We start from the raw sequence: 25507 nt of genomic DNA on the forward strand, positions 1-25507 counted from the left end.
CGACATAATTTGTTTACAAGAAGTTCATATTAAAAAGCAACATGAACAATTGTTATTACAACCAAAATTAGGGAAACTGTTTACCTCTTTGACACAATCCAAGAAAAGAGGGGTGGTTTTATATATTAAAGAGGCCATTCCAGCAAAAATGATTTATACAGATGATGATGGGAGAATATTAATGGTAGAAATAATGGACAATAATAGAAAGATACTTTTGATTGCAATTTATGCACCGAATGATAAACAGGAAGAATTCTATAGAAAATTACATACTAAGACTGCCGAACTTGACTATGCTAATGTAATTATGATGGGAGATTTTAATGGAATTGTGGATAATAGATTTGACTATATTGCAACAACAGTAAAGCATAACAGGAAAACTCTTCCTAAATCCTTATTTAAAATGATAGATGAATTAATTTTAAAAGACATATGGAGAGAAAGAAATGATAAATCTAAGCAATTTACGTTCTATTCAAATAGGCATCTATCATGGTCCAGACTAGATATGATTTGGATCTCAACAGATTTAATGTCTAGTATTCAAGAAGTAAATATTGAAACAAGTACTTGGGCTGACCATAACCCATTGACAATTGAATGGAAGGGACAAAGGAAAAGATCGAGATGGACATTAAATAATTCTATTTTAAAGGATAAGGAATTTATACAATGGATGGAGAAAGAATTGGCCTTCTTTTTTAAAGAGAACAGAAAAGAAGACACCTCAATACAGAATGTTTGGGACACAATGAAGGCCTATGTTAGAGGCTTGATAATAGACTATACAAGAAAAAAGAATAACAGGAAAAGGCGAACTCTTAAAGCCTTGGATGATGAATATAAGGGACTTGAAAAAGAATTACAGAAAATGCCACACAGAAAAGATGTTAAAATGAAACTGGATATAACTAAACATAAAATGGACTTAATAGAGAAAGAAGAACTGGCACAGAAAATTAGGAATGCTAAACAGAATTATTTTGAGGATGCAAATAAGCCAGGTAGATGGCTAGCATACAAATTGAGAAAGGAGAAAGAGTCGAGGAAAATACGCAGTTAATAGACGACCAAGGTAAAATTTGTTATGGCAGCAAAGAAAAAAAGAGATTATTTATGATTTTTATAAGCATTTGTATAAGAAAGAAGACATTGATGAGGAGAAAGTTAAACAATACCTGCAGAATGCAAATCTACCTAAGATACCTAAAGAGATTGAAGAAATGCTAGAAAGTAATATGACAATGATGGAGTTAAGTCAAGCACTTAAGAAACAAAATAATGGAAAGGCACCAGGTCCAGACGGGTTTCCTGTAGAATTTTATAAAATCTTTCAAGAATCACTGTGTATTCCACTGTTAGAAGTTATGAATGAAGTTATGTTAAAAAGATGATACCTAAAACATGGTCAGAGGCTTACATTACACTTATTCCAAAAGAGGAGGCGGACCTACTGCAAATCAAGAATTATAGACCGATTTCTTTACTAAATGCAGATTATAAAATTTTTGCTTCAATATTAGCAGAAAGACTTAAAAAGTACTTGAATAACTTTATCCACCCAGACCAAAATGGGTTTTTGCCAAAGCGACAAATCAGAGACAATATGAGAGTAATTCTGGACACCCTGGAATACTATGAGGCGCATCCTGAAAAGCAAATGGCTTTGATATTTTTAGATGCTCAAAAGGCATTTGATAACGTGAATTGGAGATTTATGTTACTTTTAATGGAACAGATGGGCTTTGCTAGAAGATTTATTCAGGCAATAGAAGCAATTTATAATGAACAAACAGCTAAGGTAATGATGGAGGGAGAATTTACAGATCCTATTAATATAAGAAAAGGCACAAGACAAGGTTGTCCTCTTTCTCCCTTGATATTTGTATTGACTTTGGAAGTGTTGAATAGAAATATCAGAGAAGATAAAACTATAAAAGGAATGAAAATTAAAAAGGAAGAATTTAAACTACAAGCCTTTGCAGATGACCTAGTCTTTATCTTGGAAGATCCTATAGAAACAGCCTCGAAACTGTTGGAAAAGATAGAGGTCTATGGGGAGGTGGCTGGTTTGAAAATAAATAGAGATAAAACAAAGATTTTGTCAAAGAATATGTTGCTGAAACAAAGGGAAGAGTTGGCAGAACTGTTAAAAATTCAAGTTACAAACAAGGTTAAGTATCTGGGGATATATTTGACATCAAGATGTAGTACATTGAAGGAGAATAATTATATTAAACTTAAACAACAGATAGCTCAAGATTTGAAAAAATGGGAGAACTTACAATTGTCATTAATAGGAAGGATTTCAACAATCAAGATGAACATTTTACCCAGAGTCTTATTTTTGTTTCAAACAATACCAATTAGGCTTGGAAAAGAATATTTTGAGGATTTAAATAAAATTGTTTTGAAGTATATATGGCAAGGCAAGAAAGCAAGAATAAAGTTAAAGCTTTTACAGGATGCTAGATTTAGAGGAGGGTTTGGTCTGCCTAATTGGGAGTTGTACTATCAAGCTGCAAACTTGACGTGGGTCAAAGAATGGATAACATTAAGGAAAACCAGATTGTTGACATTAGAAGGTCATGATTTGTTGTTGGGCTGGCATGCTTTTTTATGGTACAAGGGAACTAAAACACAGGGGTATTTTAGAAGACATTATATACGGGAGTCTCTGTGGTTGAATTGGGAGAAGATAAAAAAACAGTGTTATTTGAAAATTCCAGTTTGGTTATCGACGATAGAAGCGTTTTCTTATCCTATAATTTATAAAAAGGAACAAACAGTTAACTATGGGGAATTATTAGATGAAAAGGGTGAACTTAAATCGATGCAAAAATTGGAAGAACAAGGTATACAGATGAATTGGTTTTCATATTTGCAAATTCATTCAAAGTACTATGAGGATTCCAAAGCAGAGGGATTTTATGATAAGCAAACTGACTTAGATAAGATTTTGATGGGTACTGATGAAAAGATGATTAAAAAATTGTATGGTTATTTATTGCAAATTAAGCTTGAGGAAGAACAAGTTAAAGAAACTATGATTGCGTGGGGGAGGAATTTTGGATATGGGATTGATTTAGAGAAATGGCAGAAATTATGGTCGCAAAATTATAAAATGACAATGTCTACAGCCTATAAAGAAAACTTGTATAAGATGTTTTACAGATGGCATTTTCCCCCGACAAGGATAGCAAGAATGTTCAAGAACAAATCCGAAAAATGCTGGAAATGGCATCAGAAACCTGGTTCATACTATCACATGTGGTGGACTTGTGAGGATGCTAGAAAATATTGGACTAAAATTCACATGTGGCTGGAAAAAATGACAAAGAAGCATATAGACTTGAAACCGGAGTTTTTTCTATTGGGAATACTACCAGATACTTATAGTAAAGAGTTGAAATATTTGATTGTAAATGTATTGACTGCTGCTAGGATTGTATTTGCAAAAAATTGGAAAAATGAGAAAATTCCATTGCAAGAAGAAGTTGTAAAGAAAATTTTGGAATGTGCTGAGATGAGTAGATTGACTTTTGAAATTAGAGAGCAAGAAGATAAACAATTTTATTTAGTTTGGGATCTTTTCTATCAATGGTTGAATGATGAAATATTAAAATATAAAAGTTAGATAATAAGGAATAATAATGACTTTATTTTCCCTTTCTTTTTATTGGTTTTTGATACTATATCTATATAATAGTTTTCTTTGTTTCTTTCTTTTTCATATTTGGGATAGAATTGGTATGATTATAAGATTTGTTTTAGAATAAAATATTTAAAATATAGTTATCTCATAAAGGCATGACTGAATAAAAGTTTAGTCAAATTTTTTTTTTTTCTTTAATAGCGATACTAGGATTTATAAATTTGTATTGATAAGAGTATTATATAAAGTAACTGTAATTGTGACTATGAGGTGAATGCACAAAACCGATGGACCAACCGACTTACTGTGTGTACAAAAATATGGGGGAGCTGATACTTTTATGTTTTGTTGTTGTGTTTTTTATGTTAAAAAAATAATAAAAATTTATAAAAAAAAAAAAAAAATCTACAGTTAAAACTCTACAATTTAACCCCCACTCCACCCCCATCCTTCTGCTACTACAAATAGGGCAGCATACACAACATTTTGGGCTAGAAGGCATACTTAATAGCAGCTTTGGTGTTCAGGGTTACGAACTGACACGTTTAGAATGCTATCATTTCGAAAATGCTGATATACAATTATAGCTATATTCTCAAAAACAAGTAGTAGCTTGCCATAGAAGTTTGCTCCTGGAATGGAATGTGACTCTCGGGAACTTAAAGGTCCTCTAATTTGGCTTAACTAAAAGAACCGTATATGACTCAAACTATCTCAGTACATGAATTATCACCATCATATTGTCTTTAGTGAATATACTGGAAATTCCATACAAACAATGAAGCATCTTACTTTTCTGTTCTCTCTATTCATCTATTAATTCTTCATGTAAAAATCCAATATAGTAGAAGGGTTGTGAGCCATGAGTTTAACTGCTTTTGAGATACTATTGCATTGCATGAAGAAAGCCAGATGTAAAATTCCATACAATATCCCTAAAAGAAAGGTGTGACTTTATGTAAGAAATCAGGGCAATTATGAACATCTCAATACTCCAACTATCAAAAGTGATTATAAACTTCTTTTCACACAATGGATTCAAGTGGAGGCTGTATAGTGGAGGTCCAAATCTATCCAAGAACATTTTAAATATGTATGAAGGGGCATAAAAATATTTCTCGAGTCCTGGATGTATTATGTTTTATTGGATTGTATGATGATTCGTCAATATATTTCTTGCACGTGCTTGCTAGTGAAAGAATTACACCAAACTTTATAAGCTACTCCAGCGAAACAATAACTTCCATTATTGGTCTACATAGCTTAGCAGTACAATTGAAGCTATAGTGTTTGGAATATTGAACACAATCAATGTGACTCTATTAGATCCAGCATATTCCTTCTACCTCCAGCACTTTCCATCTATTTCCAAGTTATGAATGGTAAAATGGTTCCCTTAACAACTGCAAGCTCCTTGGGTCAGGGAAGACAAACTATCAAGTATACTCTTATTGAGAACATAAGTAAGTTTGAGGCCTTTTTGGCACATGTTGAAAGAGACCCCACTCTAATAAAAGAGCACTTGGCACATTAATTTTATTACCAAGCCTCAAAACAGTTAGCAATCTGTAACTGAAGCAAGACTCAATAAAGCAATCCTCTCCAGAGCCACATGCTAACTTGAAAGTCATGTACCCTGTTGATACTTCTTTCTGTATTAATTACATCCCCTTTGTACTTTCAACAATCTTCAGTTAAAATATCAAAATAGGACTGAGATACAACCACAGTGTTTAAAATACTCCAGTGCAGCAGTATAAATGTAAGAAATTTGCTCAATAGGTTCTTTGTATAATTCTTTTATGTACAAAACTTAATGAAACAAGACAGACTCTTTCAGTAACTTGATTTTATACATTCTGCAAAACCAAGCTTCCCTAGATAACAAAATGCCTTTTGCATTTTTTAGAACTAGTGCATTCCCCTTTTGTCTCACCACTGGCTGGCCATGTGATTCCAACTCAGAAGAGCTAAAATTCAGCAACACTTAGAGAGATAAACATTGTCTATTATTGTACTAAGTGAGAGAAAGAAGTTATGGTTTAAAGCAAATAAAAGTTAGTCTTCAACAGTTTTTTTTAAATCAGTGCAAAAAGGAACCATTAGCCTGGATTGCAAATTAATGCTGAAGTATAGTAGCACTGAAGGCCCAAAACAGGAAAAACTGCTACCTACTTACTAGAGGAAAAATTGCACATGCTTTTTTTCCACTGTTTTTTCCAAAGGTGGCACAAGATTGGATGAAAAATTTTGAGTGCCATCATTTTTCCTTAAAGACAGCTCTTAACCCAGTATATGAACAATATGAGTGATTGAATATTTGACAAACACAACTTAACAGTTATATATACCAAGTACAAATGTATTAGACCCAACCAACTGAGATCAATCCTTTATTTGCTTACACAGTTACACCTAATGAACAGCATTTTACCAAATTAAACTATTAACTTTCTAATCTACTAGATAGATCTTGAGAGATTCTAGGATGTGGCTGCCCTGAATCTTTCCCCCCATCGATCTTGTGACTGCATAGTCTCTTAATCTAGGCCTCTCTCTGAGAAAGTTCTGCGTTGTCAAAATTCTCCCCCACTGCTTCTCCAAGTACATATTCCATCCCAAAAAGTCACTGTATATGTCTCCTTTTTAAAGAGAATCCTGATAGAGAAGCGTTGAGAATATGTATTACGATTTTGTCAACAATAATTATTTATCTTGTATTGCAACCTTCCTCTAGTTTTTGTGATTAACTTCTCAACTTAGAGATACATACATGAGATGAAGCTGTTGTAAAGCTACTGGCATTCAGAAACCACTATAGGACCCTATAGTTCCTTTGAAGCTGCTCTTTGTATATGTTGCTGCATATATCTGTAGGATATACAGGGAATCCTTGACTTGTTTGTTCAAAGTTACAATGGAAAAAGTGACTTACGATGTGTACTCACACTTATGACAATTGCATCATCCCCAGGATCACATGATCACAACAGGGGCATTTGGCAACCAGTTTGCATTCACGACTGGTTGCAATATCTTGTGATCACAAGATTACAAATAGCTACCATTCTTACCATGGTTGGGGAAGCCCACTGGGGGAAGCTGGATTTGCTTAATGACTACATGATTTTCTTAAAAAGCACAATTCACTTCAGAAACATGATAATTTGCTTAACAATCACAATAAAAATTATCGTAAAATTGAGTATGACTTGACATACAACTACAATGATTTATGACAGGACAGAAATTTCAGTCTCAATGGTGGTCGTAAGTTGAGGACTGCCTGTAAAAACACATTAGAGCCATACATGCCACAAAGTACAATGTACAATATATAATATTCTTGATACATAGTCTGCCACTAATTCTCTCTTTGCTTATCATCGTTCTGAGAAAAGAGACAATCTTGTTTGTTGATTAAATTTAAAATTAAAAGGTTAAATTAAAAAATTAGTGTTAGAAAGTGACATTCTGTTGTGTCAGCAAGAGAGGGGTTTATTCTAGAAAGGCACTGAGATCTGGACCAACTCTGTATACTGTCCAATGTCCTATTATGTGAGATGGGAGGCTATATACTGCAAAATTGTTAAATAAACAACAAACCTCTCTACAGTTGTTCAGACTCTGAGATCAATGGGTGGGAATTCCTCTTTCTAATTTTAAAGAGAGGTCAGAATGATACAGAAGGGGACAATTCCTGAATGAAGAAAGCTTAAACTGTGATGTGGATAAATTGGTCTCTCATTTGAGTTAGGAAAAAGTAAGTCACCTGAGGCTTTTTAATTTTAATGATCCATTCTTTAAAGTAATTACTAGAGCCATTTCTGATCATACCTGCTAAAATCTGACGTTTTGGTTCCTATTATAAATATTTAATAATCAAATCCCTTCCTATCTACGAAACACCGAAGGCAAATGAATGACAGACTTCCTTGCTTTGCATTATTGCCTTGCTACTGCAAAAGATGTTATACTTAGATTCCAGGCCCCAAAATACTGCCTTTAATTTTTATAGGACTGGTCTACATACAGCCTCTGCAATGTCTAGTATACTCATATTTTCCAATAGAAAAGAATCTATGTAGTGGTTTGTACCTTGAGATTTAGATAATTGATATCAGTCCCCCACCCACCCAACCCCGTAAAACCAGACAGGAAACATGATTAGATGAGCTAATTCTACTTTACTGTAAGGCTACATTAAGAGAATCTTGCAAGTCTAAAGGTTCAAATCTCCCATCACCACTTTTAAACACCAGGTCAATTACGGCGGGTCTTTCCTAAATTTCTTCTTCTGACAATTAAGCCACTGGGAGTTCCTCCCTCTCTTGTCAAGTATTTTCTAGGAGCATCTCTTCTCCTCATCCCTCAAGGTCATTACAGGAAGTCAAAAGTCACTGGAGTAAGCCTCCCCACCTGTGGCTACTCACACACCCATGTACCCTCCCCAACCTATTTATTGCTTCTAGTGCACCCACTTCACCCTCTCCCTGACCAGCCCCAAACCTCTGATGCATCCAGACAGCCTTGAACACCTTAGCCTGTGCCTTTTGATCACCCCTGTATACCCTCACTGACCTGTGTCTCTTGCACAACCTCTCATACATGTGCACCCTTCGAAATCCATGCAACACCTCTCTCACACACATCATTTCATGCATCCCCACACATCCTTCCTAACTTGCGCTAACCCCTCGCACATCCTCTCATACCCATATGTATCTTCCCTGAACCTTGGGCCACGCACACATCTCCTTGCAACCTTGTACACCCTCCCCAATCTGTATGCTACTTCTCTTATTTATTTATTCAATTTCTATAGTCATTCAACTCACCCAAGTGATTCTGGATGACATACAACCTCACACTCCTGCTGAGCCTCCCTCACTTCATGACCCTCCCTGACACTCCCCTGCACCCCTCACTCCCTCCTCCATCTGGCAACAACCAACTGCCTGCCACTATGGGACTTGCAAATTCCTGCTGATTTCTTTGCTGACTTTGGTTGTGAGAAACCAACTGCTAGTGGCTTCAACTTTGACTGTGGGAGTCAATTAATGATGGCCACCAGGACTGCAGGGACTGATGTTGCTAAACAATACAACTGTACTTTAAAACCACATAAGTTAAGAGATGGAAATTCTGGTCTCAATTGTCACAGTAAGTTGAGGACTATGTGTATCATTCCCACCTATGAAAAGATGCTTTCAAAGCTTATAAGCTTTTGGCATTTTAGCGACGAAACAGGCCAGAGAAAGTTACAACGTTCTGTCTAGAGTAACATTTCTTAAAAACTGATCCTAGCATGCTTGGTGTTCCCCCAAGTCCCTCCCAGAGATTTGAAAAGTCAAAATTGCTTGCCCATGTTTAAAAAAATAATACAATACTGTATTAAAGTCCCATCAAATAATTGTAAGAATCAGTTTTGGTGGCAAATGCATCTATTCTAATTTTAAATATACTGAGTATCAATAAATATGACCCATGCAAATAAAGTTATTTTGAGCTCTTCCATAATTTTTAAAAGTGGGAAATGATTCAAGAGAGAAAAAAGTTTAAGAAATAGTGGTGTAGAGCAATACTAGGACAACCCACAAAAGCTTCAATTTTCATCTACAATTTCAGCTACTAGACATTTTTTATTTATTATTTGATTTGTCAATTGCTTACAAGATAATAGGTATAAATATAAACGTAGTTATGAATACACGGATACATATAAGAAAAAAAAGAAACAATAGGACAGGGACGGTAGGCACGTTTGTGCGCTTATGCATGCCCACTACAGACCTCTTAGGAAAGGAGCGAGGTCAATAGTAGATAGTCTAAGGTTAAAGTTTTTGATTTAAGCTTTAATCTGCTGCATAACCAGCTACAAAATTCAGGAACAACTGCAGTTAATAAAACATCTTGATTGATTTTGCAACAAAAGCCAATAGAGGAAGGGCATACATTGTTATGAAGATGAGGTGGAGGAAGACATTTTTTAAAAATATCTACCTTTCCTTTGCCACCTGCTTTTTCTTCCTTCCTTGTTGCTACTCTGGTCACTGCTACTGCTACTGCTGCTTTCTGAGCTGGGGGAATCTGATTGTATATCACTGCTTTCTTCTGAGCCTTCAGACAAGTCCTTTAGCCCATCAGGAACATCTTTCTACAAATGAGGTAACAGAGAAAGAATTATACAAACCATAGGCAGACAAATCTAATGTGTAAAGTGTAGCTTTATATTTCAGTTTAACATAAAGGAGAATTAAATTCTAAAACAAATTGATGCTATTAGTTCAAAAATGAAGGAACATGCTCTTCTAGGAACATCATGTAATTAAAGGCAACTATAAAAGATGATATAGACCTTATCTACAGACAACTAATATGGATGAGACCATTTAGGTGGCGGCATCTATTTAACTTTGGTTGATCTAGGAAAACTAAGTACATTTGGATCTGATTAGTACTTGAATGGGAGACTTCCAGAAAATCCCAGAACTATAAAGTGGACTGGAAAATTTAACTAAATAAATCCAAGGAGAAGATAGTAGCAAACCAATATGATATAGCTCCCAAGATAATTAAATAAATGTGTCTTTGAATTCATATGGAATTACACTCAAGAGGAATTTCCATTTTTATTTAACATGGATGGATATAGGTTAGCTTGACACTCCAGACGAAAAGTAGATCTCATACTATCCCATCCGAAAAAGGACTGCCCACATCTCTCAGTATTCCCAAAAGATGCCTCCCACAGTTCCAAGGAATGGAGACTGCCACACATCTGTTCTTTTGTGCACCTCAAAACACCTCAAATTGTTAGTACAATCATAGTTAACATTCCATCTGTTTTCTTCACTTGGTTTCTTTAGTTTGTAAAAATATAATTCTTGGAAAACAATCTTCATGATAATACATTTTATCTTCATCAATACACGCTACACTACTAGAAAGTCTATTCTCAAAAAAAGAAAAACCCTAGTTTAGTGACAGAACATGTGGAAGTTCTAGATTGAGTCAAGAACATAGACCCATGTCTGAAAGCCTGGAGAGCTACTGCCAGTGTTAATAATATTGAACTAAATTAATCAATGGCATAACTCAATAGAAGGTTTCTTGTATTTCTAACAGCTTCTCAAATGCCTAACTATAGATTGTATGGATTTGATTCAATGAACTTCCTGTTAAGTTAATTAAGACTTTCAATTAATGTTTAACAATTGGTTTGTGTTCTAATCAATCATAAAGGTTAATGCAGGAACATTGCCAAATCCATACACCACATATTGTCACTACTCACCATTTCAAAAACTATTCTATGCCCCATTTGGGAAGATTTGTTGAAAACATCTGCATCATAAAGATGGTGCACATTTCAAGTGGGAGTCTCACTTACTTTCAACGTATAGACCCCCATCCTTCCAGGAACCTTATAGAATATTCCTTCATCTCCACGGGAGTTGGTGTGCAGCATAGCATTCAGGCATGCAAGCGGAGAAGTTCCACTGGAAACAGAAATGAAGAATTAGCCACCAGCGACACAAAGCACAACTATCACACTTTGTATCTGCTGGAACTATGCATTACAGGAGGGTAAAAAAAAATGATCCAAGAAGCACCTTGCCCAACTTTATTTATTTTGAGTGCAGCTCAAATCCAACTAACTTCTAAACAATTCTTCAGTGTTTGCAAATTATCATTTTTTAAAAATGAAATAAGGGTTGGCTACAGTCCATGGCACTTAGGGGGAAATTTTAGAGACAGTGGACAATATAATTAAACAAGTAAATTCTCTATAAGCAAGCATATACTGCAAAATATAGCACAAAATTTTCATACACATGTTAATTATAAAAGAGAAAACTGTTCTTGCTATTCAGAGAATTCCTAGGAAGGAAAAAATTTCCTCTGTAATTTCATGCATAGTCTATCACATTCCTAAACATAAGCGCCAAGCCATATGTTAAAAATGCAGCAGAGATATTAGAACTTTCTGCAGCTCTGACAACCAAAATGTTAAGAAAAAAACTTTAGACATTTATGGGAATGACTCAAGATTAAAAAAACATTAAAATATGCTGGTTTGAGAGTAAAATACATCAAATTCACAATATTTCCCAAAATGAGTTGCCTTTAATTCAACTGCAAATTCCCGTGTGTGTTGTGCATCCTTAATAAAGCTGAGAAGCAGCATTACAAAATAAAGTGAGTTCATACGTTCAGTATTTTTACTCTTCCAAGTTGCTTCCAATGTGTGCTTGTTTACTGTTCAACACCCAGTAAAAATCAACTAATACACTCATAAACCAATCACTTTCATTTATGAACAATGCATTAAGCTTTCAAAACATGAAATCTAGATATACAAATTGTAACCACAATATGCCATAAAGTGTGGGTTTAAATTAAACACAAGACTAATCTGAAACCAAAGGCATATGAAAAGCACTGGCTAATATTTACTCCCACAAGACAATTCACTTAATTTACCTTAGCCTATAATACCAATGAGGGATCGGTTCATTTCATTTGCTTATGTACAAACAGAAACCTTTGTTTCTATAACAGAAGTGGGCAACATTTTGTCAAATAAGGACATATTTCATATCTAAGAAGAACCAGAGAGCTGAAGAGAAGGTGATAGTATATAATTTGGATATAGCACTTATTCCTCCCCCCCCCCCCCACTTTTGGAGTGTTAAGCTGTATTTTATTCTCTCTTTTTAAAGCATTTGAAGATTCAAACAATGTTTTTCATGTACTTCTTGTCTCAAACAGTATAAAATCACACCACCAATTTCTAGGATTCTAGTTAAAAAGGGGTCCCAGGTCCCAAAAAGCCATGGCAGCTCATTCCTGGTCTAAAACTAGAATACAGAAAGATTGTGTCAAAAACTGTGCAAAGAGCACATTACCAGTAAATAAATGCACACAACTTATCTAAATGGACTCAGGAAATGCATCTGCTTCTGATAGTGGTTTCAGTGTGACTTCTCTTCATATGTGAGGGAGCATTTGAAAAACCAATAAGCAATATCTCACATTGCTGGTTGCATAAGTAAGTTCATTAACTCATTGTGTGGAAATCACAACCTTTGTCAAGGATGTATCTTATATTTCTAGAAGTGTATTGTAGCTAAAAGTCATAATGTAGGTATGCCAGTAGTCTGAATAGGAAACCACTAGCCAGAGGTATATCACTGGACTTCCCTTGTCATCTCATCTGGCCCCTCCCTCTATATAGCAATTAGTGTTTTAAAAGATGTTAGTGATGCCAATGAAGATATTTCAAGGATAAAATGCTTGTGCAACTATCCCTGCTGCACAAGGATAAAAGGGAGGTCAGATTAAACCTCCATTCCTCATGCTCCGGAACCACTCTAGAAAAATAATTCCTTCCATTCCTACAGCTGGTCAGACATCTAAAAAGTTTAAATTGCTATAAAAAGGCTCTGTGGGGGGAAAGAGGGGGGAAATGGGACTCTGGAGGGAACAGTTTATATGAAAAGCTATGGGAGAAAGGAAGCATAAGAAGGAAGAGAATGGTCTTACTCCGTACGGCTCCCTGGCATGACCCTGGAGGGGTTTAAATGATTGCCGCCTTTGGGCCAAAAAAGGATCCCCAGTTCTGCTTTATTTTAATTCAACATTCAGAAGGTCCTAGAGTGAACAACAAGATGGTTCAGAAAACCCTGCCAAGTCAATCAGAGATGAAATCATCCAAGTAGAAGAGCCCAATGCTAAGCTTCTTTCATTCTAGGTCAAAGAGAACAAAGACTCGACTGGCAAATGTCAGCCCTTCCCACCTCATCTGGCTAGCCATGGCCTCCCACAAAGAAGCTTTAGGTACACCGAGAAATCTAATAGCAATGAAATTATTACTAAGCTTCTATGCAAAGCAAGCTAAATAAATGTAGCATTACTTATGTGCAAAGGAATTTATTCATTAATTGTGGTGCTTACCTTCTGGAAAAGATGAAAATCCAAAAACAAATTGAAAGAGACAATGAGAATGGGTAAAGGGGAAAAAACAAGAAAACAATTTAAGTATATCAGTAAAACAATATTTTCATATATTTCCAATGACCACCCACACAACTCATACCAGACATTTTCCTTAGATTAATATAGAGAACAAGGGGGACAAGAATGGGATAAATTCATCAAGCAGGCCTTGCAAGTTTTAAGGGGGAGTCTTGGTAGTATAAATAAAAGATACTACTTTGGCGTTCCTGTCCAAATTGCACTGAAAGTAAAAAAAACCCAGTAACATAAAAGGCTGCAGAATCAATGCCACTTCTAAGTAGGAGCAAAGAATATTGCTGAAACTGCTCCATTATTACAGATGTCAGCTGAGAATTACATGTACCACATTCATTTTACAACCATATTCCTCCCAATGTAATTAAGAACATATCTCGTGAGTTGGTTGCATGACTTAATAAAAATATATGTACTTAAAATACTCCATGACCCTTTATTGAACCTAATTTCTGGTGGAAATTGTTTTATTTCTATTTATTTATTACTGTGACTAGACAAAACAAAGCCCACATCGTTACACAGAAATCATGCTTGTTAGGAACAAATTGCTTGAAAGATCTATGACAGGAGACTTATAAAGCAGAAGTTATCAAGGATAAGCATCTGATATTTGGAAGAGAGACTACTGAATACAATTTCATTCCTTTTAGCATCTGATCCAGATTGGAACCAAAGCCAGGAAGTCACCCATTCTGGAGAAATATAGCATTATGTGTTATTGGATACATCCTTGCATTATTTTTCTGACAACTTCAATTCTGAAGCTTAAGCTACAATGTTCATATAAGAATTTTTCAATCTCCTTTAAAAGGAAAACATGCCTGACAATTTTTTACTGAAGTACTGAAGAAAGGGAATAGTTTATATTGTAAAGTACCGTGTTTCTCCAACAATACGGCCTCCCCCAATAGGAAGTCCCAGCATGTTTTATAGGCATAAAATCAAATTAAGCTCCTCCCCCCAAATTAAGGCCTATATTAAACATGCGAAATGGGGGGAATGGTGGTGGTGGGGGCCTTACCATTAGGAAGTACTTTTGTTCCATACCCAGATATGGTGCTGCCTGTGTTGACTTCAGGGTTGGTGGGGCACTTCGTATCGGGAGACCTTCCATCACCATTGCTTTCCCTTCTCGTGCTGCCGGCGTTTGGCACAGCCACACGTGGCCAGCCAGAGCTCCTCCCTGCAACCGGAGCCCGGCAGAGACACTTGGCTTCAGGTATTCCTGTCACCGCCTTCCCTTCGTCTTCGAAGGCAAAGCCAATTCTTTTAAAAACGCCCTACTATTGCTATGACAAAGCCTCCCCTGCCCGAGAGGGCAGCCCAACCCCACGTGGGGAGGCAAATCTCCTGGGGCCTCAGCACAGGATCGGCCCACCCCAGGAGAAGTATCCAGCCGTCATCCCTGTCTGGCACTGGGCAGAGTGCGAAAAGCTTCACCTGGGGCGCCCAGCGCAGCTGACAGGAAGGCCTTCCTGCCTGGTGGCGGAGCTCTCGCCAAGGCAGTTCTTGCCTCCCTGCCTGACCCTCCGCTCATCCTGCCAGGGCCGCGTCAGAGCCGTGCGGGCTGGGCAGAGCCAGGAAAGCGAGCAGCGGGTGCGTGCCTGCCTGCCAAGCGAAAGAGCCAGGCCGACCCGAGCTTGGCTTCCTTCCCAAGTCCCTCCAGCCCGAACCCGAAGGGGCCACCAGGAGAGGCTGCCCAAGGCAATGATAGCGCCCACCCGTCCGTGGACAGGGAGGCGAAGCGACAGCAGCACTGCTTCCCTGACCGGCGGGTCCGGCGGAGAGGGCCCGAAGGCGCCGGACCTTTCCACCCCTCGCCCAGCCCATCCCTGTCCCCACGCATCTCCAAATGCGCCAGCAGCTCCAAACGCTGCAGCAGCACGGGCATCGGGCAGAGGCACTCACTCGGCGGGGCTCAGCTCGGAGGAGGATGCGGCACAGACTGTTGCTTCGCCTCCCTGTCCACGGATGGGTTGGCACTATCACTGCCTCGGGCAGCCTCTCCTGGTGGCCCCTTCGGGTTCAGGCTGGAGGGACTTGGGAAGGAAGCCAAGCTCGGGTTGGCCAGGCTCTTTCGCTTGGCAGGCGGGCGCGCACCCGCGGCTCACTTTCCCAGCTCTGCCCAGTCCGCATGACTCTGGTGCAGCCCTAGCAGGATGAGTGGAGGGCCCTACGGGGAGGCACTCGCTGCTTTGGTGAGAGCTCCACCATCAGGCAGGAGGGCCCGCCTGTCAGCTGCGCTGGGTGCCCCAGGCGAAACTCTTCATGCTCCGCCCAGCGCCAGGCAGGGATGGCATCTGGGCACTTCTCCCAGGGTGGGCTGATCCTGCGCTGTGGCCCTGGGAGATTTGCCTCCCCACGTGGGGTTGGGCTGCCCTCTCGGGCAGGGGAGGCTCTGTCATACCGGTAGTAGGGCATCATTTTTTAAAGAATTGGCTTTGCCTTCGAAGGCGAAGGGAAAGCGGCGACAGGAGCGCCTGAAGCCGAGTGTCTCTGCCGGACTCCGGTTGCAGGGAGGAGCCCTGGCTGGCCACGCATGAATGCTCCAAATGCTGTGGCGTTGCTCTAAACGCCGCAGCAGCACGGGGAGAAGGGAAAGCAACAGTGGCGGAAGGTCTCCTGATACAAAGTGCCCCACCAACGCCAAGGTCAACATCCAAGCCATTGTTGCCCGCCCGCCCGAGGATGCAAGGGCAGGGAATTAAGTCACCCCCCAAAAGCCGACCTAGCTGTTTTTTCGGGGGTCAAAAAAAGACCGTGAGAAACACGGTACTGATAGATTCATTCAATTAAATTCTGAAAGATACTATAATATGTTCTTATTACTTTTTGTAATTTCTTTAAAAGTTCTGTATTTCTTTTATTCTTTTGCATTTCAAATAGAAACATCTGAATTAGCCTAGTTCAATTAATAAATAACCAAAATAAATAATACATTTTAAACATAAATTCCATCTCTTTACCCAGTAAAACAAGAATCATCATTTAAAAAGTAAATAATTTTTAAAGGCAAATCTCTGGAAAATGCAACATCTTCAGTCAGCAGCAGAATATCAGAAAAGAAGGAGCCCCCCAAAAGCCCTTCTCAAACTCTTGTGAGTGATGAGAACAATATTTTAAATGAGATTTGTCCGTGTAAACAAGAAATAAACAATATCAAGCCCTCTTGGTCTGGAACTTCCCAGAATCATACATAGTCACAAGAGCTTGCCACAAATTTTAAAGTATTTTTTTGCTTTTAACAGTGGGCTGAAAATCTTAGTCTTGTCCCCTCTGGAGATAGTATACCTGTCCCACATCTTGTAACTCTTCCCCATCCAATCTCAAATTAAAAATGTGTCTTCAATCTACAAAAACATTAACTAAATTAAATCATTACTGTATGACTTTTAAATGGAACAAACCACATTTTAAAAATCCTTAGCAATAAAGCTTCATCAGAGGCAAATTAACCAAGCTAAACACAAAAAAGTAGCATTAATCATTTTCAATGAGTGATTTTACCTCCTCTAATTTTTAGTTCATTTTAATTTTTATTTACTAAGCAAGTTATATTTTTATACTGATACTTTCTTTGCCCTCAAAAATAATGCTCGTAATAATTAGTAGGAGAAAAAGTTGTTAGTTTTACAACATGATCTCTACATTGCTAAAAATTTCTTTATTATATTCATAAATTTGAATGGAAGACACCCAGTTTATCCAAACTATGGAGTTCATTTTAGACTGTTATCCTTTCTCAGCCTAACCATCCTCACAAAATGGTTGTTAAGATAAAATTAAGGGAGATCTTTCTAAAAGTTGCCTTGAATTCTCAGAGGAAATTGGAATAAGCATTAACTTAGTCCAGTTCCTAAGCTTAATGAAAAAACTAATGATTTACTGATTGATAGCTCAGTTTCAACCCCAAGCATCTCTGAAAAGAAACTGTTTAAGGCACATAACATCAAAATGATACTACTTCAACCAGGAAGTTGCCTTCCAGCTAATGAACAAAATTCCTTTTTGTCTGTTACCAAGTAGCATTAGTTCCCTATTCAGTCTTTTCATAAATACAAAAAAAAAAGAACTTCAATCTAGAAGTTCTTTCATCTGAAAGAAAGTATAGCAACACAAAATGAACATGAGATGAATGCATATACTGCTTTGGTTAATTATTTGTACGTGCAATTCTTACAAAATTTACAGTTGGAAAATAATTCATACTCACCTAATCTCTTTTAACCCTTCTTTTTGGATAACCTGAAGAATCTCTTTATGGCTCATTGGTCTGTTAGGATTTTTTTCCAGAACCTTGTAAGAAAAAAAAGTTTTGAATCAACTTGCTTTGTCTTCTTTTAGAACCAGCAACTGGCTTCAATCTTTTTTTCTATATCCCATGTGTACTTGCCTTCCCAGTGACTTATAATCAATTCTTCCAAACATTTATCCCACAGTTTGAGCTACCGATAGTAAACAGGTATTGTACAATATGTTGGCAGGTGGTATCTTCACCTTATTTTTTTCATTCTTATCATTAGCTAGACTGCATTCTTATCATTAGCCTCATTGACACCAGCCATTCTGTCAGGTCTGACCCTTGGCAAGTCTATGGATTATTGTTGTCATTAGCAAAACTACTAAAATCTCCTTACAATGGCAGATAATTTGTATAACTAATTCTGATTCTGCTCATTTCTTATTGACATACCTACAAAACATAGTAATGTAAGTGTACATTTAATTAAATTTGCATGTATGCAACATCAAGATTAAAACAAACAAAAGAGAATGTTTATGACCCAGAATTAGTGGAACAACTGTTCATGGTGGAATAGTCAATTTGAGTTCAATACTGTCTCTTGGTATTCATCATCGCAGAGTTGCCTTAAATCGTGAAATGAGTGGCAAATAAATGTGATAAATAAAATTGCACATAGAGGGATGATGATGTTTGTCTTAGAAATGCTTGAGACAAATGCTACATACAGAACATCTTACCTAAAATTGAACCTATGTGAAGTTAAATAATCTCAAGACATATCAGTCAATGCTTTGCCAAAATTTTATCCTGGATGCCTATTACAGGTATTTCTTTTTTTATACATTTAATAAATTTATATGGCTGTTCACCTCATAAACATGACTCTGGGTGTCTGACAATTTTTTCTTGTATTATTTGTACTTTGAATCCAATCTTCTTATTAGTACTGGACTCCTTTGACATTGGGATTGTAAATATTACGAAATAAATAAATATCTAAATAAAAATAAATATTATAGTGGGTTACCAGCGATGCCACATGTCATGCATGATGTCATTATTTCCACCCTCTACAGTGCCCTATATAACTGACTGCTGGCAGCAGCTGTAAGGCATGGCAACAAAGAAAACAAACCAATGGATCATTAAATGAATCACCTAGAGTTCTCACTTGAGGCAAAAATGACAAGGCACAAATTATCTTATTTCAGACATACTGTGCAAAAACCCAACTGTAATGTCGGAAAGGTGGAGGGAAAGAGAAGAAGAGCAGAAAGGTGGATAGATTCATTTACAGTGGTGATAGGATACCATTGGGAGACTTAAAAAAACAGGTTAGGGATAAATCACGGGTGTCAAACTCGATCGCCTCACATGACATAGCATATTTTTTGCCTTTGCGGAGCTGGGATGGGCATGGCCTGCATGTGATGCATCTGGCCCACAGGCTGCCAGTTTCATAGGCCTGGGATAGATTGTCATGGAGCAATATAGTCACTAGGAGTCAAAAACAATTGATGGCACACAGTAGTCAAGCAATTATAAGTTTGATATCAGAAAATCGTAAGGAGGGAAAAGCTGATGAAAAATGTTGGCATGACAGAATTCTTATGGTATATTACAGTCAGAAGATTGCAATTTAAGATCTTTTTAACCAACTTGCGGAATTTGTACTTCCTGTAAAAAAGGATAATGTAAGAGAACTGTCAGGAGCTACTGGGTTTCCTCGATGAAAAAGGGATTCCCTAAATGAATTTGAATACCAAACCTGGGTTTTACTAATCTCTGCAATCTCTACTAATCTCAGTTCTATTCCACCCAAAGTAGAAGCTGCCTTTTTCCATAGAGCTGCTACGAGTGTCCAGGCTGGGAGGTGCTCCAGTCTCGGCTCTCACAGGCTGAGCTTGAAATTGAGGAACGCCTCTCACCATCACGTGGTCCTCTGGGCGCTCCCCAGTTTTTAGCTCAGCCTCGTGGTAGTCAGGCTGTTTGTTCCTTAGCTCTTGGCTGATCAGCATTTTCTCAGTTATACTTATTGAAATTGGACCCTTTACTTCAGCAGCGCGGTGGATTTGAGGTTTGAACTCCCAAGGGAGCCTTTCTTGTTCCAAGGGGGGAGTTTTTATTTCTTCTTTCCAGGGGTAGAAGCTAGCGCTTCGAGCACTGCATCCCCCCCACCCCCCAACCCCCCCTCCTTCGCATGCCGTTTCTTCGCTCTGTGCGAAGCCGCCTCGTTTTTGCCTGCCTTGTTCTTCGATCGCTGTTTCCCCCCCACGAACGCCCCTTAGCTCAGGGGAAATCACCTTCCCTGCCTCTCTCTTTGCTCTGGGAGAGTTCCGCCGCTGGTTGTAGCCTCGAATAGTTTGCGGCCGCCATTTTGGGGCGCCGCATGGCGTCCGCCATCTTGGGTGCGCTCAGGTGTCGGCGCCATTTTGAGTGTGGCCGCATGGCCGTCCGCCATTGTTAGAGGCCATTCATTGCAGGCTGCGTGCAATTCTGAATCACTAGGCAGATCCTTGGACTGCCTACATTCAACTCATACCTCCAGGCCTTTATTCAAAGGTTTTTTCTAGAGCACCAAGGGTCCGTTGGCTCCGCAGCCCCCCCGCCCAGCAGGCGAGGTAGCAGCATTGCCATCCCCCCCCCGGTCCACCCGGAGAGGATAGCTGCATGGGCGTTCACTTTCTGGCTGACTGGTTTCCTGGGCTAGGCCCCGAGCTTTAATAGCAGTTTACAAAAAAACATTTTGATCAAAGGGGTGTGTGAAACAGGCGCTGGGATCCCCAGCCTTCCGTAGGCCACATCCAGACGTGCCAACCGTCTCATATTAATCAAAATCCTTTTTCTCTTCTCCAGATGGCAGATGACAAAACATCTCGTGGCACTTCCTTGAAGGCCAAGTCAAAATCCCACCACCTGCGCAAACAAACACAGGAAGCTTCCAAAGCCTCCCAGAGGGATGCCCTCAGGCGTCACAGGGCACTTGAGAAGGAAATTGACAGGCGGTCCAGAGAGTTATGCTCCGTGCCCCTGGCTCCTTCCGCCCCCACTCCCTCAACCTCCACCCACCCTCCTCTCCCCTCCTCCCCTGCTCCTTCCTCATCCTCACAGCCTAGACAGGCCCCTGAGGCCACTTTTACTCCCACTGCTGCAGGCCTGCGCCCGGAGGAGCCTCACCCACCCCCCACGGTGGAGATTCCGGAGAACCTGAAACAATGGATGGAGCTGGCCATCCGGCAAGGGATAGCGCAAGAGCTCCAGCACATGGCCGGTCCGGCCCCACGGTCCACGGCCCCTGAAGTTCAGGCACCTTCCGTTCGATCATTCTGCGGATCAGAGGTCTCGCACGGTCAGGTAGCATCCCACGGGGATTTGCCTTTGCCTTTGGGGATGGAGGAGATAGAGACTCAGGAGCTCGGGGGCCCTACCCACTTTGGGGAAGAAGAGGACCTTGACTTGGGGTCCATCACTGGCAGTGAGCCCTTCTCGGGAGCAGACCCACTGGAGGGGGACATGTTGGAGGACGAGGGCCTCACTCCGGACCAGCCTGCATTTGTGGGGTTTTTCAAGCCGCACCTGTTTAGTTCCATTCTATTTAAGGCCAAAAATACCTCTGGCCTGACCCCCCACTCCATCCCAGCCAGCGGCATCGGGGGAACCCTCGATTCCATTTTTCCCAGCCCGTAGTGGAAACTGATGTGATCCCTGTTCCACCTATCTTCTCCGACATGGTCTCCAGGCAGCTAGCCTCCTCAGGGCCCCCTCCCCCTCCCACCACCCAGGACAAGCGTTTCTTCAACCTTGACCCGCAATTCTCCCTCTTGCTAGACCCCCCCCCCCTGTGGACGAGCCTATTGTAGGCCTGGCTTCCCGTTCAACTCCTAGCGACGCCCTCGAGGCACTCAAGCCCGAGGACAAACGAGCCGAGCTGGCCCTGCACCGCGCTCACCATTCTGACGCTTGGGCAGTCAGGGCATCCACTGCCGCGTCTTTCTTTATTAGATCTTCCATCAAGTGGCTTCGACAGCTCAAACAGCATGTCCCCGCAGCCAACCTCAGAGCCCAGCAGGACATCGCTAACCTCATGGCTGCGGCCGAGTTCTCGGCGGACGCCACATTCCAAGCCGCAAAATTCTCCACCAGGGCCATTTCGTCCCAGGTCACCGCCCGCCGCTTGCTCTGGTTCCGCCACTGGCAAGCGGACGTCAAAAACAAGGCCAAGCTGGCCTCAGCTCCCATTTCTGGGGGGAAACTTTTTGGACCGGCTCTTGATCCCTTCCTGGCCGAGACCCGTAACAACCGCAAGTACCTCCCCTCTCTTTTTCGGAGGCCCGACTCCAGAGGTCCCTCTCCCTCCCTTCGCCGAGGCTCCTTTCGCCCCTCCCCCATGCCTACTTTCCCCCAGATACTCCCAACCCTCCTACAGAACCCCCCCTCTCACGACCGGTCGGATCCGTCCGACAGGTCCAGAAGAGGTGCCTCCTTCAAGAAGTCCTTCCGGGGATCCGGAAACAGACCTTTCCGTCGATCTCATTAATGCAAATCTCCCCATAGGTGGCCGCCTCAAACACTTTGCCCATCGATGGGAGGCCATCACTACCGACGCATGGGTCAGGGACACGATTCGCCTCGGCCTGGCACTCGAGTTCCAATCTTCCCCTCCCGAATTCTTCATGTCTTCCCCCCTTTCCAGGACCCCTGCAGAAAGGGCTCTCATGGAGGCTGCCATTAGCCACCTCCTTGACATAAAGGCCATCCAGCCCGTCCCCGCATCTGAACGGGGGCGAGGCTTCTATTCCCACTTGTTCGTAGTGCCCAAGCATTCTGGGGGTTGGAGGGCTATCCTAGACCTAAAAAGACTAAACCGCTACATTGCCCCCCGCAAATTCAAGATGCACACCTTGCAGTCTATACTTACGGGAACCCGGCAAGGGGACTGGCTCACCTCAATTGACCTCTCCGAGGCATATTTACACATTGCAATTCGTCCCTCCCACTACAAGTTTCTCCGCTTTTCTTACAATAGACAACATTTCCAATACGTTGCGCTTCCCTTTGGTCTGTCCTCCGCCCCCAGTTTGTTCACCAAGGTTTTGGCGGCCCTTGCCGCCCACTTGCGATCTTTCCCTGTCCGGCTCCACTGTTACCTGGACGACATACTCATCCTCTCCTCTTCTAGGGCTCTCGCCCAACGAGATACCCAACTGACCCTTGACACCCTTCAAAATCATGGGTTCATGATTAATTGGAGGAAAAATTACCTTTCCCCCTCTACCCGACTCACTCACTTGGGGGCAGTGATCGACACCGCCCGGGAATTGGTTTTCCTGTCTCCGGACAGGTGGCTTAGCATCCAACAATCCATTAGACAGGTCAGGAGGGCAAGAACAGTTTCTCTTTTAGAATTGTCTAAACTGTTGGGGAAGCTTGTTTCATGTATATCTATTATCCCCTGGGCCCGTTTCCATACCAGGTCCCTACAATGGTTTCTGCTGCCGTATCAACGCTCAGGAAGGAGCAACTCGCGACTCCGGGTCAGAGTTCCTCCAAGAGTTCTCACGTCCCTCCTTTGGTGGACCAGGCCGGCCATCAACAAGGGTCACTACTTCAAGGAACCCGACAGGCTATCCGTCACCACGGACGCGAGCCTACTCGGCTGGGGCGCTCACGTCCTCTCCATTTCGTCACAGGGCAAATGGTCGTCAACAGAGCAACTCTGCTCCATAAATTGGCTGGAGCTTCACGCTGTCTACCTGGCGCTTCGCAGCTTCCTACCCCAGGTATGCGGACGTCACGTCCTGGTCCTCACAGACAACGTTACCACAAAGGCACATATCAACAGACAGTGGGGCACTCAGTCAGCAAGGCTCATGAGAGAAGCCGAACGTCTTTGCCGTTGGGCGGAATCGAATCTGGCCTCCATCAGGGCAGATCACATATCAGGGACCCTAAACATTCAAGCAGATTGGCTCAGCAGGGCCACTCTGGACCAAGCAGAATGGCGCCTCCACCCCTCTATCTTCAGGGAAGCAGCCTCAATCTTCGGGCTCCCCACGGTGGATCTCTTCGCATCCCCCCTCAACGCCCAACTACCGAGGTTTTTTTCAAGATATCCCTCCCACGGGGCGGAGAATCACAATGCCCTCCGTTGCCCTTGGTCTCCAGGGCTCCTTTATGCCTTTTCCCCCCTCTCCATCATCCCCAGGGTGATACACAAGTTGATCTTGGAAAGGGCAGAGATTCTTCTAGTAGCCCCCTATTGGCCCAGACGCCCTTGGTTTGCGGACCTCCGCAACCTCTTGGTGGCCCCTCCCTGGAGGATTCCTCCAGACAGGATCTCCCTGTCCCAGGGTCCTCTGCTACATCCGAAACACCAATGGCTCCAGTTAGCCGTCTGGAGGTTGAGCAGAATCGCCTAAAGGCACAGAAATTTTCCAGCCAGGTTATAGACACCATCCTGGCAGCCAGACGACCCTCGACCACCCGTATATACAATGCCACGTGGGTCGCCTTCCGTTCTTGGGCCCTCAAGCTTCAAATTAACCCTCTTTCTCCTTCCATTGCTCAGATCCTGGACTTCCTTCAGGTGGGCCTTAACAAGGGTCTGTCTACCAACACCCTAAGGTGTCAGGTCGCTGCCCTCGCAACAGTTGTCTCCTCGGACACTGGGGGTTCCATCTCCCATCACCCCCATATCAGGACTTTCCTCAGGGGAGCTTCCAATCTCCGCCCCCCGACCATACACCTTTTTCCGACCTGGGACCTCAACAAGGTCCTGGTCGCTCTTACTAAGCCCCCCTTTGAACCCATTAGGGAGGCTTCCTTACAGTTTCTCACCCTCAAGACTGTTTTTCTTGTGGCCATCACATCCGCTCGTCGGATCTCGGAGATGGCAGCCCTTTCCATTAGACAGGACCTTTGTATTTTTCACTCTGATAGAGTCGTCCTCCGCCCCGACCCCACTTTCCTCCCTAAAATAAATACAGCATTTCACAGAGCTCAAGAGCTCATACTCCCTAACTTCTGCCCCAATCCCTCTCGAGAGAGGGAGAGACAGTGGCATTCCCTTGATGTAAGGCGCGCCTTGAGAGCGTATATCAAACGCACCCAGCCTTTTCGCAAGTCAGAGGCCTTATTTGTGTCATTCCAACCTGCTTCTCTCGGTCACAAGGTGACGCCCACAACCGTGGGTCGCTGGATTAGGGCCGCCATTGCCAAAGCCTACCAGGCACAGTCCCTCCCCGTTCCCATGGGTATCACCGCCCACTCCACTAGAAGTGCGGCTACTACTGCCGCATGGGCCACACAAGCCTCCATAATCGAAATCTGTAGGGCTGCCACCTGGGCATCCCCATCTCCCTTCATCAAGCACTATAAGATTGATGTATTTGCATCCGCCAAGGCTTCTTTTGGCAGGCGGGTCCTTCAGCGGGTCCTCGAGGTTCCAGGGGAGGTTCCACCCCAGACGGGAGCCCGCCCGCAGGACTCGCCAAGCTTTGGTATGTCCCAGCCTGGACACTCGTAGCAGCTCTATGGAAAAGGGGCGTTGGTTCTTACCT

General features: G+C 41.7%; 1 protein-coding gene across 2 annotated transcripts in view; it reads right to left on the bottom strand.

The window, feature by feature from the left end:
* Window positions 1-25507, bottom strand: part of ASXL2 (ASXL transcriptional regulator 2) — an 81270-nt gene that overhangs the window by 23555 nt on the left and 32208 nt on the right. The window contains exons 2-4 of one of the 2 annotated variants that reach the window (XM_087929212.1): window positions 17916-17998; window positions 11055-11163; window positions 9665-9818 (exon numbers count right to left, since the gene is read on the bottom strand). In XM_087929212.1, coding sequence (XP_087785338.1) covers window positions 9665-9818; window positions 11055-11163; window positions 17916-17998 — 346 coding nt within the window. Of the gene's footprint in view, window positions 1-9664; window positions 9819-11054; window positions 11164-13210; window positions 13302-17915; window positions 17999-25507 lie in introns of those variants that run through there. The other variant, XM_087929202.1, reaches the window with a different exon arrangement.

This window comes from Pseudonaja textilis, chromosome 1 (genome assembly GCF_049901715.1).
Source record: "Pseudonaja textilis isolate UNSWEBS1 chromosome 1, rPseTex1.2, whole genome shotgun sequence".
Lineage (NCBI taxonomy): Eukaryota > Metazoa > Chordata > Lepidosauria > Squamata > Elapidae > Pseudonaja > Pseudonaja textilis.